At 43.5% G+C, this 16,615-nt stretch overlaps 1 protein-coding gene across 2 annotated transcripts in view; it reads left to right on the plus strand.

Moving 5' to 3' along the window:
- The window catches only part of PDCD11 (programmed cell death 11), a 75,697-nt gene extending 61,404 nt beyond the window's left edge, over positions 1-14,293 (plus strand). For both annotated transcript variants that reach the window (XM_088448722.1, XM_088448721.1), the window contains exons 25-36: positions 3,887-4,064; positions 4,959-5,012; positions 5,240-5,362; positions 5,989-6,111; positions 6,204-6,360; positions 7,019-7,132; positions 7,689-7,841; positions 8,701-8,927; positions 9,041-9,209; positions 10,076-10,229; positions 12,504-12,669; positions 13,734-14,293. In XM_088448722.1, coding sequence (XP_088304848.1) covers positions 3,887-4,064; positions 4,959-5,012; positions 5,240-5,362; positions 5,989-6,111; positions 6,204-6,360; positions 7,019-7,132; positions 7,689-7,841; positions 8,701-8,927; positions 9,041-9,209; positions 10,076-10,229; positions 12,504-12,669; positions 13,734-13,905 — 1,790 coding nt within the window. In that variant the 3' untranslated portion in view covers positions 13,906-14,293. The remainder of the gene's footprint in view (positions 1-3,886; positions 4,065-4,958; positions 5,013-5,239; positions 5,363-5,988; positions 6,112-6,203; positions 6,361-7,018; positions 7,133-7,688; positions 7,842-8,700; positions 8,928-9,040; positions 9,210-10,075; positions 10,230-12,503; positions 12,670-13,733) is intronic.
- Positions 14,294-16,615: the final 2,322 nt, after the last annotated feature.

Consider the following 16,615-nt stretch of genomic DNA (forward strand, 5'->3'; position numbering starts at 1 on the left):
TTACCCTATAATGGGGGGATTTTGTTTGGTCCGGACTTGGACAAAATGATTTACATGTTAGCCAAATCAAAATCTGCATTTCTGCCCTCAGCATCTGCTCCTGCAAAGTCTCGAAGCTCCTCCTTTTGGTCCTTTCGTCCTCAAGGAAAAGCCAAAGGGCAGTCCTTTCCTACACAGTCTGCTGCCAAGAAAACTTCCAAGCCTAAGAAACAGGCCCTGGAGCACAAGACGTTCGGCCTCCAAACAGGAGGTTAAACCCGCAGCCTGACAGGGAGTTCCCCCCTCTGGGGTACCCCGGAGTGGGAGGCCGACTTCTTCAGTTCGCCCAGTACTGGTGTCAAACCACCAAGGATGCTTGGGTAAGAGAAGTGGTCTCTCAGGGGTATGCCCTCTCATTCCTTCGAAGGCCTCCCCACCAGTTTTTCTGCACAGCCCTCCTTCAGACAAATCCAAAGCCTTGCAGATCCAGAAAACCATACAGTCCTTGCTGCAAGCAGGGGTAATTGTGCCAGTTCCAATAGCTCAACAAGGGACTGGTTACTGTTCTACTCTCTTTCTGGTTCAGAAACCGAATGGTTCTCATCTGCCTATCCTCAACCTCAAAGCTTTGAACAAGTTCCTCAGGGTGCCCAGGTTCAGGATGTAAACCTTATGATCCATCATACTGACTATGGAACCTTGGGATTACATGGTATCGCGGGACATTCAGGATGCATACTTTCATGTCCCCATAACGCCTACTCACCAGCATTATCTGCGGTTTGCTATACTGCAAGAACACTTCCAGTTTCAGGTACTGCCTTTTGGCCTATCCACGGCTCCAAGGGTATTTACCAAGATTATGGCTGTCATGGCGGCCCACCTGCGGAGTCAGGGTGTCCGACTCCTACAATATCTGAATGACCTCCTCTTGTTGGCGAGTTCTCCAGAAGTGTTTCACCACCACCTGCAACTAACAGTTGCTGGTCTACAAACACATGGATGGTTCATCAATTGGAAAAAGTCCTCCCTAATTCCCTAACTGAGGATGGTTCATTTGGGAGCCCTTCTGGACTCTCACCAGCAGAGAATCTTTCTGACCCCAGAAAAGATCTCTACGCTGCAGCTGCAAGTACGCAGATGTCTTCGCAGTCGCTGGGTACCAGTCCATTTGGCGATGCAGTTTCTGGGATCCATGGTATCCACATTCGACATGGTGGAATATGCTCCATTCCATTCCAGGCCCCTGCAGGGACTGATACTCTCCAGGTGGAATGGATTACCTCACCGAATCAGAGCTCAGACGATGGTACTCTCTCCGAAGGTGCGTCTGTCCCTCTCTTGGTGGCTACAGACATCTCATCTAACCAAGGGTCGCTCCTTTTGGATCCCGGACTGGGTTACTCCTAACAACGGACGCCAGTCTCCGGGGATGGGGCGCAGTGACCGGTCCACACTCCTTTCAGGGCCGGTGAACAACGATAGAGACATCCCTGCCAATCAACTGAGTACAGGGCCCCCATGATTGCAAAGCACATTCTTCACGGAAAGCCCGTGCAGGTTCAGTCCGACAACGCCACCACTGTGGCGTACATCAACCATCAAGGAGGCACTCAAAGTTGGTCAGCAATGACAGAAGTGTCACGCATTCTGACATGGGCAGAATCTCATCTCCCGGCCATTTCGGCAGTGTTCATTCCAGGAGTTCTCAATTGGGAAAATGACTGCCTCAGCCGTCACGACGTGCATCCAGGGGAATGGTCTCTTCACCAAGAGGTGTTTCAACTCCTAGTGGACAATTGGGGTCTCCCAGAGGTGGACCTCATGGCCTCCCGACACAACCACAAGTTACTAGTGTGACTAGGGTTCAGAACAAGAGATGCCGAAGCAAGCCTGGTGGATGCTCTGTCAGTGAAATGGACCTTCCGGTTTGCGTACCTATTTCTTCCAATCTCCCTGCATCCTCGAGTTCCTCTGAAGTTCAAGTAAGATGGAGGCACTGTCCTGCTGGTGAATCCAGCTTGGCCCAGACGTCATTGGTACTCAGATCTTCGGAGTCTCTAAATCGACACTCTGTTTCTGCTGCCTCAACTTCCGGATCCATTGTCTCAGGGTACTTGGTCATCAACACAATGCTTAGAGCATGTAAGCCTGCCTCCGCCAGGATCTACCACAGAGTGTGGCATGCTTATTTCCAGTGGTGTCGTACAAGAGATTACGACCCTCAGGTGTTTCGGATTTCCAGAATACTGGCATTCCTTCAAGCTGGATTGGACCTCAGCCTACGTCTGGCCTCGTTGAAAGTGCATGTCTCTGCACTGTCAGTGTGGTTCCAACATAGAATTGCTCCGCTTCCGGATATCCACACCTTCCTCCAGGGTGTCCTCCGGATTCAATCTCCCTTTGTCCCACCAGTGACTCCTTGGGATTTGGCAGCATTTCTTCGGGCCCTCCAGGGTCCTCCATTTGAACCACTAGATTCAGTAGATCTTAAGTGGTTAACAGCTAATACTCTTTTTCTTTTGGCTATTGTATCTGCCAGAAGGGTGTCAGAATTGGGAGCGCTCTCCTGTCGTCCTCCTTTTCTGATATTTCACAAGGACAGGGCGGTGCTTCGTACTCGCCCTGAGTTCCTTCCTAAGGTTGTTTCTAGTTTCCATATTAATCAAGAAATTATAGTACCGGCCTTTCTGTCTCCAGACCTCTCGGCAGGAGAGGCCTCATTAAATGTGGTCCGCACCCTCAAGATTTATGTGGACCATACCAGTTCTTTACGGAAATCAGACTGCTTGTTTGTGCTCTATGGATTTCACAAGAAGGGATGGCCAGCCAAAATGCAAACATTGGCTAGATGGCTTCATATGACTATCTCAGAAGCTTACACGCAGACAGGCCTGCCTGTTCCGTCTTCTGTTAAGGCTCATTCTACTTGATTTGGGTCCCTCGTGGGCAGCTCGTCGTGGCGCCTCGGCTATTCAGCTTTGTAAGGCGGCTACGTGGTCTTCTGTCCAGACCTTTCTAAGGTTCTATGCATTTGATACCTTCGCCTCTCAGCTCACGAGCGTCCTCACCCTTAAAAGGACTGCTTTGGGACATCCCCAAAGGACCCTGTGGAGCCTATGGACCCTGAAGAAGAAAATGAGTTATGGGTAAGAACTTACCTTTGTTAACTCTTTCTTCGAAGTCCAATAGGGTCCACAGGGCACCCGCCCTGACGCACCTGGCTTCATATGGGCTATGTTGCTGGTCACCGGTTTTTCGTCTCCTCCTGTGTGAGAATGTAATTCTTGAGTGTACCAGTCTTCCTTTTCTCTTATCCGCCTGCGGCCTTTGGCTTATTACCAACTGAGGTGACTCTGGCTCGGGGGTGTTGTATAGGGAGAGTTGACCCAGTGCATCCCGGGAGCTAAAGCTTTAACTGCATGGTGCCCGGATTGGTTCTCATCACCTACACCCCCCAAGGTCTCCCTGTGGACCCTATGCACTTCGAAGAAAGATAGTTAACTTTTTGTTAATTTTAAGTTCATTTTTTGAGAATTGGTATAGAAATAACTGTGCAACATATAATGACTGATGAGAAGTAACATCGCCTCGCATCAAATATTGTCTATGTATGAGGTCACTCTGTATGTTTTGTTTCTACATTCATAGGAGAGGGTCATCACAATGATGTTGTACATACCTGCCAGTGACATTGGCTAAGTTGCCGAGCTGGTACTTAATGATCTGCCGAGTGCTGTGAGTGTACAGGACAGTACTGGAGTGTTGCCTAGCATCTAGAATAGCAGAGAACCACATAACACACACCTATTATTGTACTGCTTAGGCTAAAATAGGAAATGGTATAGACTAGTTAGAAATACTTCCAATGAAAACTGACTCTTTGGTTGCTTCTTTCTCCCTATAGACACCTATATGCTGGCAGAGGGTTGTGTAACTCTTGGCCGTGTAAAGAAGATGACTCGAGCCTCCGGCTTACGCATATCCCTTCCATTTGGCAAGTCTGGGAGAGCCAGCCTGCCGGATTTAGGGGACTGCTACGCTCAGGCCTCTGTGAAAAACTTTAAGATTGGAATGTTTGTGAGGTTAGAAAATCCCTTTTTGTTTACAATTATTCAAATGTGGGGTTTCTTTTTTTGTTTTTGTTTTTTTATTACAGTAGTGCTAAAAACAATTATGGGGAGATGTTTCAGGAGTTTGTCAGAACTTAAGATCTGTGAAATAATGTGTTTTCTGGGGTAAACACTTTTATTCTATGCGGACCAGACTTCCTGTCTGCAGAATGAGAAGGTTTTATATCTACTTTAAAGCACATTGGGAAAATCTTTTTTATATCATAGTACAAATAATTTCAGGAAATGGGGAGGGGGTATATCCTGCGAGAGATTAAAGTTGAGCTGTAGATGGGGATGTAGTTGACTTCTCGGTGGTCGGGATGCTTGTACTCAGAATACCGGTGCCAGAATCCCAACAGAAGTATTAGGGTTAGGGGAGGGTTAGGGGTTAGTATTAGGCTGCGGGTAGGGGAGAGTTAGGGTTAGGCTGCGGGTAAGGTGGGTTAGGTTTAGGGGGGAGGGTTAGGGTTGGCTTACTTACTTTTGGGCATAGGTATTCTGACTGCCGGCATCCCCTACCCAACCTGATCTAAATTATGCATAGCAAGTAATTGTTATATTACTTTGTATCTATGGCATTCTTTATATTAACCAGTATCTATATAATACCACTGCCTGCACCTAGGGATAGGACCTTAATGCTAAATGCCTGTTTTTGCTCTCCATAAATGACGATAGACTTTGATTATCTGTGCTAGACCTGGCCCACTTTAACTGTTAAAGACCCCAGTCTCTGTTATCTTGATCTATTATTAGTAAAATTATTATTATTATTATTATTATTATTATTAAAACTGCATTCAGACTTTCAGGCAAACTGATAAACCAAACCTGCCTCATTGTGATCTTGTTCTCCTAATCCAGATGCTGCATCCTCTCCGTCTCAGCGCCAATTAAGGTCTCCCTTAGGCAGTCTCGGTAAGCAAAGTTTGGCACTGTAATGCCGTGCAGGCTTTTATTATCAGCTGTGCTTCTGTGGCTTTGTCTAACGTGAGTAGATGTCTTCAGTTGGGATAATCCATTATCTCGCCATTTGCTGACGCTACTGGACCACCACAGATGTACTGGAATGTAGACCAGTAGCCTGATGAGCAGAAGGGCGTGAATGACTATATGTCCTCCTCTCCTCTGCTCTTCTCATGCAGGACAAATCCCGGATCTAACATCAAAGTGATAGACAAAGAAATCCCTTCCATCGGCAGTCTGAGGAAAGGGCAGCTGGTTACAGGTTTTATTGATGCCATTACAGACAAAGGAGTTTATTTGAGGTATGTATATTCCGCTTCTCCAGTGTAGGGTTTTACCTACTGGCCATGAAAGGGTGTTACACAGGTAACTGGACCGTGTACTATTCTGATGGCCCTATTCAAAAAGGCATTACTAATATACATAATAGGGCTAATAAAATGGTGCATAACATCTTATCAGGATATACTTCAAGGGCTTAGGGGCAGAGGTGATATGATATAAAGGTATTACTAGACTTTAGGTAGTAAGGGGCTTTCTAGGACAAGGGGGCACACTTTGCTATAGGAAGAATGGAAATCTATGGAGTATTTTATTACAGAAAGGAGTGATGGATCCATAGAAAAATATCCCAGCAGTAACAGATTTCAGAGTAATAGAACAAGCATATTGCTATTGATAAGACTTTGGTTGCTATGGGCTTGATATATATCCCCCAATCAGCCTCGAGGTATCATTTCTCAAGTACATTCTATAGAAAGACAGGTTTAAGCTGATTGGTTGCTGTGGGTGAATACTCCTCTGGTCCACGTCCCCACTCTAATCACTGCTATATACATCTCCCCCTCTGTTCTGAAATGTTTCAAACAAAGAGTAGACTAAAACTGTAGGTTACTTTTTTTGTTAATTATAATTCTACTTGTTGCAGGTTATCGAATTTTATTGTGGGCAAAATTCAGTTCCAGTATGTCACAGATTACCATGTTGAAGACCAAGAAGCCTATAAATCCTACATCCCAAAAGGAAAACTGCTGACTGCAAAAGTCATTTAGTAAGTTCTTGTGCGTGTTCTTGTGCAGAAGGCTCTGCAGTAGTGCTGGATATGTGTAACGTATATGAATGTTGTGTTATGCTGTCCTTTAGTGTACAGAAAAAGGAGCACCCCCACGTCAGACTCTCACTTCTTTCCAAGGATACTGGTAACCTGGATGTTATTCCAAAGTCTGCCCACTTCCCCCTGAGAGAGAACAAAGCTGACCAGAAGAGGAGGAGAACCAATTCTGAAAGTGAACAGCAGCAGGTACTGTACTTTGTTTTACTGCTGACATGGCACACCTGCGGCCAGCAGATGGCAGCACTGAGCAATGTAAAAATAAAGAGGCCTCCAATAAAACTTGTTGCAGCTGCTGCTTGTGCAAGACAATTGCCCCACTGATGTGTTCTAACTTTACTTAGCGTGTATTAGGCTCTGCTCTGTACGGTGAATGGCCAAGCAGTGACTTTATTTTCTGTGCTTTCATTGATCACACCAGCTGTGCTGTGACAGGCTGTGCGTGACACAGACCGATGAATAAATTAGCATTGGTGTGTAGTAGTTATGAGTAAATTGCATACATCTTTATTGCTGCTTGGAAATATTCCTGTTTAAGTACAAAACCTATTTGCAATAATGGTTATCTGACATTGGAAACAAAAGTGCATATAAGGTGATCATCCAAGGTGTGCTTTATATGTAAAGAACACCAGTCACTCAGGCGCTGTAGTACTGTAATTCTTTTTACGCACAACAGTCTTATACAGCACCAGTTTTTTGGGCTGACCCCAGTGTTCTCGAGATTGGAAAATAAAAGGCCACCTCTGTTCTAGCACTTCATAGGTCACTGGCTCTGTGTTGTTTTTTATTGCTCTGTGCATTGTATTTAGTATTTTTTGTGTTTAATATATTGTATTGCATTTAGAACACTAAAAAGAAAATGAAGAAGTCCCTGGAGTCTAAGGATGATGAAGACAGCGGAGTTGAGGTTCATGGTCCTGAAGATAAGACAAAGTATAAAGGAAAAAGTAATAAAAAGGTTGGTGAGTCCTAAAGAAAGGCAGAATATTTTTATTTCTGTGCTTTCGATCATTTTCTTCAGTCTCACCAAACCCTCCAATGCCTGAATCTTACTTATTGCCTCTTTACCGTTGATATTCAGACATGCTCTCTAATGCTCCCGCCAGCTTCTCCTCTCTTCTCCTTATGGGTCAGCGCCGTGAAAACGCAGCTTCCGTGAAGGCACCGCTATACGCCAAGGCGGAGGCTAGTGTAGGCGATATGCCTTCAAGAGTTTCCGCCAATGTCGAGAGCACTGGCATAAGTTTCACATTAGCTTGTTTTTTTTCTATATTCCTTGGATCTACAATTAAGTAATGTAGGAGCAGATGGAGCTAATGGGCCTTTGTAATGTGTGTACTATAAGCTTTGCACAAACTTCAGAATCTAATTTCTATTGATCTCCGTACAGTTCAACATCACCTAGATTAAGAAAGAAATCTGTATGGGAACATGTAGCTTTGATTGGAAATGTGTTGGATGTCCTTTGGCTTTTATACTTGGTATTTATGCATGTTCCTTTCTGTAATCCTCAGGACGCTGCTGGCACCAAGCCTCCATTCTCTCGGTTACAAGTGTCTTCTGGGTTCTCTTGGGACGTCGATTTAAATACCCTCAAAACCGCTATGACTGACAAAAAGGAGAGCAGCTCGGACAGTGACGAGGATGAAGCTGATGAGCAGCCCAAGGTATCGATGGTCTCCTTTTACTCTGATCTGTAGCTCTGAAGCATTTACGTTGCATGTAGTTTTATGTTTGTAATGGAAGGGTAAGGATTTTCGGTCATGCCGTTCCTCTTCTGGTCTTTGTTGTTTTGCATTCTTTGTTCTGTTGCATCGTATAGAAGTACTTTCTCCTGATCCGTTTTGTGTAGCCTTTGTGTGGAAACATGCCACATTCAACATTTACATTTTATTTTCTCCTCTTCAGTAATTGTAGACTGTAATAAGGTGTGTAAGCTACAACCCTGTTGATTTATTAGTGTATATTCTTAAGTATTCTTTAACTACCCTCTTGCATAATACTATTTGCTGGCAATCTATGGTTAGGGCACACTATTATCACATAGGATTACTTAAAGATCACCCCACAAAAAAACCTAAAAACAATGTATAGGTGACTGGGTTTATCTTAAAGCCGCACTAAAATATATAATAATACCTACCTACCGTGCCCTCTCCCCTTAGGCTGGTGCAGCCGGCTTTTCCGAATCTCTGCCTGTGCTATAATACAGGAAATCGCTAAGGCTCATAACCCTGGTTTTCGAATACTGCTGTGGGAGCAATGATGGAGCCCCAGGAAAGGTGGCTGTACTCTCCAGGGAGAGAGAGGGTATAATTAGTATTATGGTGGAGATGTATCAAACCTTGGTGAGAGAGAAAGTACCAACCAATCAGCCTCTGTCATTTTTCAAACACAGCCTGTGAAGTGACAGTTAGGAACTGATTGGTTGGTACTTTATCTCTCACCACTTTATCTCTCCAAGCTGTAATACATATCCCCCTAAGATTTAACTAATTAACACAGCTTCTGTTAATAATATTTCAGACCAAGAAAGGCAAAAAGAACAAGGGGCTAAAGAAAAAGCAGGACGCAAAAGAGGCAACCGATCCAAATCAGCCGCCGCAGTCCGTGACGGATTTTGAGCGTTTAGTCCTCAGCTCCCCAAACAGCTCCGCTAACTGGGTTCAGTACATGGATTTCCACCTTCAGGCCACAGAGCTGGAGCAAGCTCGAGCCGTAGCGGAGAGAGCCCTTGAGACCATTTACTTCCGGTAATGATGCCATCTGCAGCAGTGAATAAAATATTCAGACTTTTTGTAAAACCTGTTGCTGGTCCATCATAGAATGAATTTGCTGATGTGTTTTGTGCCTGCTGTGCTTCTAGCGAGGAGCAGGAGAAGCTGAATGTATGGGTTGCCATGCTGAAAATGGAGAACACATTTGGGACAGAAGAGACTCTTCAGAAGCTTTTCCAGCGAGCTGTCCAATACAATGATCCTTTGAAAGCGTTCCAGCACTTGGCGGATATTTACATCAAGTCGGAGAAGTTTAAGGTAACAAAGAATAGAACAGGCTGACACTCACTATAAGGGGCTGTGATCTTTTTCTATGGGCAAGATGTACTAAGCCTTGGGGAGAGAGAGAGAGAGAGAGAAAGTGGATGGAGATAAAGAACCAACCAATCAGCTCCTAACTGATACAGGCTGTGTTTGAAAAAAATGACAGGAGCTGATTGGTTGTCACTTTATCTCTCTCCAAGGCTTAGTACATCTCCCCCTATATCCACGTTGTGTATTGCCCTTTAACAAATATTAATGTGTTATTCTGAAGTGTTGTGTGTAGTTGCATTTTGTGTTTACTGTGATCATTATACACTAGGTTGGTGATGCAAATGATATCAGTATTGGCTATAAAACATTCTGATTCTGTGTGCCTGTTCACTCTAAGGGGTCTATTTACTAAGCAGTGTTAGGGGACAAAGTGATAAGGTGCCAGCCAATCAGCTCCCAGCTGTCATTTTTCAAACACAGCCTGTGAGATGACAGTTGGGAGCTGATTGGCTGGCACCTAATCACTTTCTTATCACTTTTCAATCTGTCTCCTAACACTGCTTAGTAAATAGACCCCTAAGTCTTCAGTAATGACCATACAATTCTGGATCTAATGATGCTAATATAAATTGCTTTGAGGAAGACCCAGGTTATTTATTCGCTAACTGCTCCATTAAGGGTCAGTGCAAAACAAAATGGGATAATTTATTATTCTATTGCATTTAAAATAGAAGTTTCTTAACCAAAGCAGGATGGCATAGTGATAGGACCTGATGATTCCCGATCAGTTCTAAGTAACCAGTTTTGCATGCTATTTCTAATAAAGGGTAATTTATGGTCTTTATTTTACTTATTTTGTTTGTGTCCAGGAGGCTGATACTTTATTCAACACGATGTTGAAACGCTTCAGGCAGGAGAAGTCCGTATGGTGCAAATATGCCTCATTTCTTATGAAACAAGGCCAGTCAGAGGCTACACACCGGTTACTACAACGAGCCCTCAGGAGTCTGCCAGATAAAGAACGTGAGTAGTAATCTCCGTGTATTCCCATAGCCAGGAGTTTTTCTGTTAGCGGCAAATGCTCCTAAAACATTGCTATCTGAATTTACTAGTCAACCAATATGACTGCTCTATTCCGAATAATATCACGTAGCCTGATGCGTCTTCATTTACTTATCACTTTTCAGCCGCACAGCGCATGACGCGAGGCCTGTCTTATACGTGTATTACGTCTACACAATGGAATACCAGTTTTCAAACTGCAGGTGGCGCTTGCGTTACACAGTTATTGTTATCCCATTGTTGTTTAGGCCCTTCAACAACAAAAAAATAAACAGGGTGCAACCAATTTAGAAGACTACACGATAAGCAATAAACTAACTGCAGTACTAGTGCGACTACAGACTGCTTCATGATGGTTTGGTATACGGCATCCCAGCATTTAGTATCCCAGCGGTCAGAATGCCGGCAGCGTGATCCCGACTGTGAATATGCCGGTGAATTTTTAGGCTAACTCTCCCCTCCCGCAGCCTTAACCTAACCCTTTATAAAGCTGTAGAAAACGACTCCCAATAATACTATTACACAAACACTATTTCCCTGAAATGTGAGGGCTTAGGGACATGCCACCTCGCCAAAGTGAGACTTCACTACGCAGTCATACTATGTTCTGCAAATTGATAAAAGTTGCACGATTAGACTCCTAACGTTACTTCTCTCCAGTCAGTCTGTGCAGGCCCGACTCCTCGGTGGCGCTAACGTCTTGTTGCATGCTTCATATTACATGCAACTAAGAAGGCAATAGTGTGATTAATATCTCCGCAGGCAATGGTGACCTGGTCGCATAACATGTGACTGGGTCCCACCGGTGGTTGCTGGATGGCAAACTCCAGTCAGCTGCTTTACTCCCCACAGAGTGCCCACCACTCAGTTTTGTGAGGACACATCTGTAAATAAAATAATATTTTCATAAAATGTTCGTTCCGGTCATACATTGTTTACTGTGTGGTTATGTTGTCAAATGTCTATTAACCTAGTTCCACCTTCCATCCAATGAATCAGATTATGGGCTCAATCCAATTGTTTGCAAAGGGTGCTAAGTACTGTTGCCACGGCGTTAAAATGCCAGCAATGGCACCGGATCTCGCGTCCCGCTCCAAGCCCGAATTCGCTTAATTATGCTCGGAGCTCTATGGGACTGCGAGCACTCTTATGCAAATTCACGCTGCCCTAAAGCGTGACCATTGCCGCAATGTTTCGCACTCGCAAGATCATCGCGGCTATTTGGATTGACCCCTATGTTTAACAGTTCATTCATTAAATAGTTGCAGTCTCTGAGCTTCATAAATGTTAGTCGCTCCTGATACTCGTACAATCTGATAGTTGACTGGTCCAATACAGAGAGACTTCAGTAGATGTTTCTCAGAAATGGATTAGGAAGTATTATTCATGTGTTTGATATAGTGCATACATATACCTCAGCGCTTTACAGAGAATATTTAGTCCCTTTCCCAGTGTAGCTTACAATCTATGTTCCCTACCACATGTACACATACAATAACCTATTAACTTACCACCATGGTTTTGGAATATGGGAGGAAACCCACACAAACACGGGCAGAGCATACAAACTGATAGGGGCCTTGGTGAGAATCGAGCCTGAGACGTACAAGCCACAATAGTAAGAATGTATTATGGAGCAAGAGAAAATGTTGCCTCTATTTCAGTCTATACAATCAGGAAACATAATAAAAGGTAACAGTATATATAAAGGTATCTGTGCACTATAGTAATCAGCCCCTAGAGTTATTGTGTGGTGGGAGCAGCTCATAAATCAGGGTGATGCGTAATACAAAGGGATTAGAATAGAATAATGGGAGAAATCAAGCGCTGCGCCATTGTATGTCATATTGTAGATATGAACGGGGATCAGAAGTGTGATGTGTATAAGAATAAAAGGCAAAAACTAGAAAGGGACTCTCCTAGATTCACCGTCCCGGGCCGTCCCTGGAGTGGCGTTTGCTATTTATTTTTTCCCTTTTTGAGTATTTATGTCCAGAATACATCCATTAGCTGGAATCTGCTACATTACACATCTGAGGTAATAAACATCCTGTAAAGCAATGCCTACAGCGCCACCTATGTCAGCATATGGGTATAACGCCCTTTATCTGTGACTGAGATCCCACACCTAATCACCTGGATCCCTGTTACCAGGTTCTGTCTGCATAATGGTAGTTGTGGTACGAGGATGTCGGGTGCTCTATCTACTATAATGTACTTTTACTCATATTTCAGATGTTGATGTGATTTCCAAGTTTGCCCAGCTGGAGTTCCACATGGGAGATGCGGCACGAGCCAGGGCCTTGTTTGAAAGCACTCTGAGCAGTTACCCTAAGCGCACCGACGTCTGGTCTGTGTACATAGACATGATGGTGAAACACGGCACCCAGAAGGAAGTGCGGTAAGCGTCATTATTTTACTTGCACTTTGTTAGGTTTGGTGACAGTAAGGAAAATTATTAATTATTCAGAGCTTTACGTCTTCTTAAATATTACCTTTGAATGGCTTAGCTAGCCTTAGCCAACCACCTGCTGTACAGTATACTGTAATGTGACGAGAGTTCTGTCAGTGCAGATGGTTTGGGAAATTCAAACCAACCATGGTAACCGTATGTAAGGGAAGCTGCCCCTGGTCAGAAGCCACAGGTCATCCTGTACTGCTGTAATAGTGTGCACATGTACAGCAATAGCATTTCTGCCGTTCACGTTTCACGTGATAAATGTCGCCTCATCCCTAAGCAAGTCCGGAAAACTGTTAAAACATAACTAGAAGCTTGCGTTGTGCTGGCGTGTTTCTCGTGCAGTACCATCATTGGGGTATGCCCAGCCCAGATTTATATTTTTGCTTGCATGCACCTTTTTATTCAGCAGTGTATGTCAGGCTTATTGTATAGATATCTGTTCATTGGGGATGTTGTCAGGAAGCCGGCGGTCGAAATGCCGATGGCAGACTTCCTGACACTGAAATCCTGGCATGGGACTAAAGTTAGACGTCTAAATACCGACGCCTATCATTATCCCCACACCGAAATCCTGACGCCCAGCATACCGAACGTAGGTAAGCTCGGTGTCGGGAGCTGTTAGCTGCAGGGGGTGAGGGCTAGCTTTAGGGACTCCCAGGGGGACTTGGGGATAGGCACCCCCGGGAGGGTTAGGTTTAGGGTGCGGGGAAGGGGGGTTAGGTTTAGGCACTTAGGGGGGGAGGTTAGGGTTAGGCACCATTAAGGGGAGGGTTGAGGGGGGGGGGGAATTAGAGGGGTAGGGATAGCCTGCTTACTGCCCCTATAGGGATCTTCATCTGTCGGCCTTCCAGCGTCAGGATTTCAACTGCCGGGCTTCCGTCCAGCGGTATTACTTACCCAATCCGTTCATTGCAGCCATGTACAACAGCTTCTCTATAACGTTTACATTGTTTTTATTGTGTATATGTGATTATTTTATTTTCCCATTCTGAATTTGTTTGCAGGGATATTTTTGAGAGGGTCATTCACCTGAGTATGGCAGCCAAAAAAATCAAATTCTTCTTCAAACGCTATCTGGAGTACGAGAAGAAAAACGGCGACGAGCGCACTGTTCAGGCCGTGAAGGAGAAGGCCCTGGAATATGTAGAATCTAAAAGTTCTATGAGCGCATCCTAAAACTGTCAGCTCTGTGGGGCTTGTGTTAGAGGCCGCGTAGGGATGTGGGGAAATTTCAAACCTCCGTGACGTGTCCTCATCCCGGGGGACGTGTTTCTCTGGTTCCCCCCCCTGGTGCCTCTGCTCTGGATTTTATAAACTGATTCAGATGTTCCACATCTTTGGAAACCATAACCGAGAGAAGAAAAGACTGAACACTGAGCTTTTGTCCATTACCAACAAACTTTATTTTTATTTCATATTACAGATATTTTGTATACAGTTGGTTAGATTTGAGAATTAATATTGTTTAAATACCCTGGTCATAAGAATACATTGTGGGGCAAGTACTGCTGTAGAACTGGTTGCACCGATTATGTGTACCAAGAGTAAACATATTGTCCTCTAATTTGGAATCTATATTATCTGTTTAATGCATACTGTCAGGCTGACATGCAGTCATTCTGTATGATATGAGCTATCGCTATTACTTCGTCATACATAAATATGGGTGACTGCACTATGCTCTCTGCTGGCTGATGTCTTTAGGCACACAGACTTATACAAGTATCCACTAATAGGATCTTTGGTAGATGATGGGTTTGACCGTACACAGGTGCCAATTTCTGGCTTATTTCATCTTAAACTGCCAAATATAATTTCAACAGTTTACCTAGTATTACTAATAATGCCTTCTGCTGGGTACACAGTTAGATGACCTAGTATTACTAATAATGCCTTCTGCTGGGTACACAGTTAGATGACCTAGTATTACTAATAATGCCTTCTGCTGGGTACACATTTAGATGACCTAGTATTACTAATAATGCCTTCTGCTGGGTACACAGTTAGATGACCTAGTATTACTAATAATGCCTTCTGCTGGGTACACAGTTAGATGACCTAGTATTACTAATAATGCCTTCTGCTGGGTACACATTTAGATGACCTAGTATTACTAATAATGCCTTCTGCTGGGTACACATTTAGATGACCTAGTATTACTAATAATGCCTTCTGCTGGGTACACAGTTAGATGACCTAGAATTACTAATAATGCCTTCTGCTGGGTACACATTTAGATGACCTAGTATTACTAATAATGCCTTCTGCTGGGTACACAGTTAGATGACCTAGTATTACTAATAATGCCTTCTGCTGGGTACACAGTTAGATGACCTAGTATTACTAATAATGCCTTCTGCTGGGTACACAGTTAGATGACCTAGTATTACTAATAATGCCTTCTGCTGGGTACACATTTAGATGACCTAGTATTACTAATAATGCCTTCTGCTGGGTACACATTTAGATGACCTAGTATTACTAATAATGCCTTCTGCTGGGTACACAGTTAGATGACCTAGTATTACTAATAATGCCTTCTGCTGGGTACACATTTAGATGACCTAGTATTACTAATAATGCCTTCTGCTGGGTAAACATTTAGATGACCTAGTATTACTAATAATGCCTTCTGCTGGGTACACAGTTAGATGACCTAGTATTACTAATAATGCCTTCTGCTGGGTACACAGTTAGATGACCTAGTATTACTAATAATGCCTTCTGCTGGGTACACAGTTAGATGACCTAGTATTACTAATAATGCCTTCTGCTGGGTAAACATTTAGATGACCTAGTATTACTAATAATGCCTTCTGCTGGGTACACAGTTAGATGACCTAGTATTACTAATAATGCCTTCTGCTGGGTACACAGATGACCTAGTATTACTAATAATGCCTTCTGCTGGGTACACATTTAGATGACCTAGTATTACTAATAATGCCTTCTGCTGGGTACACAGTTAGATGACCTAGTATTACTAATAATGCCTTCTGCTGGGTACACAGTTAGATGACCTAGTATTACTAATAATGCCTTCTGCTGGGTACACATTTAGATGACCTAGTATTACTAATAATGCCTTCTGCTGGGTACACAGTTAGATGACCTAGTATTACTAATAATGCCTTCTGCTGGGTACACATTTAGATGACCTAGTATTACTAATAATGCCTTCTGCTGGGTAAACATTTAGATGACCTAGTATTACTAATAATGCCTTCTGCTGGGTACACAGTTAGATGACCTAGTATTACTAATAATGCCTTCTGCTGGGTACACAGTTAGATGACCTAGTATTACTAATAATGCCTTCTGCTGGGTACACAGTTAGATGACCTAGTATTACTAATAATGCCTTCTGCTGGGTAAACATTTAGATGACCTAGTATTACTAATAATGCCTTCTGCTGGGTACACAGTTAGATGACCTAGTATTACTAATAATGCCTTCTGCTGGGTACACAGATGACCTAGTATTACTAATAATGCCTTCTGCTGGGTACACATTTAGATGACCTAGTATTACTAATAATGCCTTCTGCTGGGTACACAGTTAGATGACCTAGTATTACTAATAATGCCTTCTGCTGGGTACACAGTTAGATGACCTAGTATTACTAATAATGCCTTCTGCTGGGTACACATTTAGATGACCTAGTATTACTAATAATGCCTTCTGCTGGGTACACAGTTAGATGACCTAGTATTACTAATAATGCCTTCTGCTGGGTACACAGTTAGATGACCTAGTATTGCTAATAATGCCTTCTGCTGGGTACACAGTTAGATGACCTAGTATTACTAATAATGCCTTCTGCTGGGTACACATTTAGATGACCTAGTATTACTAATAATGCCTTCTGCTGGGTAAACATTTAGA

Source organism: Taudactylus pleione, unplaced genomic scaffold (assembly GCF_031769625.1).
Source record: "Taudactylus pleione unplaced genomic scaffold, aTauple2 ptg000464l, whole genome shotgun sequence".
Classification (NCBI taxonomy): Eukaryota; Metazoa; Chordata; class Amphibia; order Anura; family Myobatrachidae; genus Taudactylus; species Taudactylus pleione.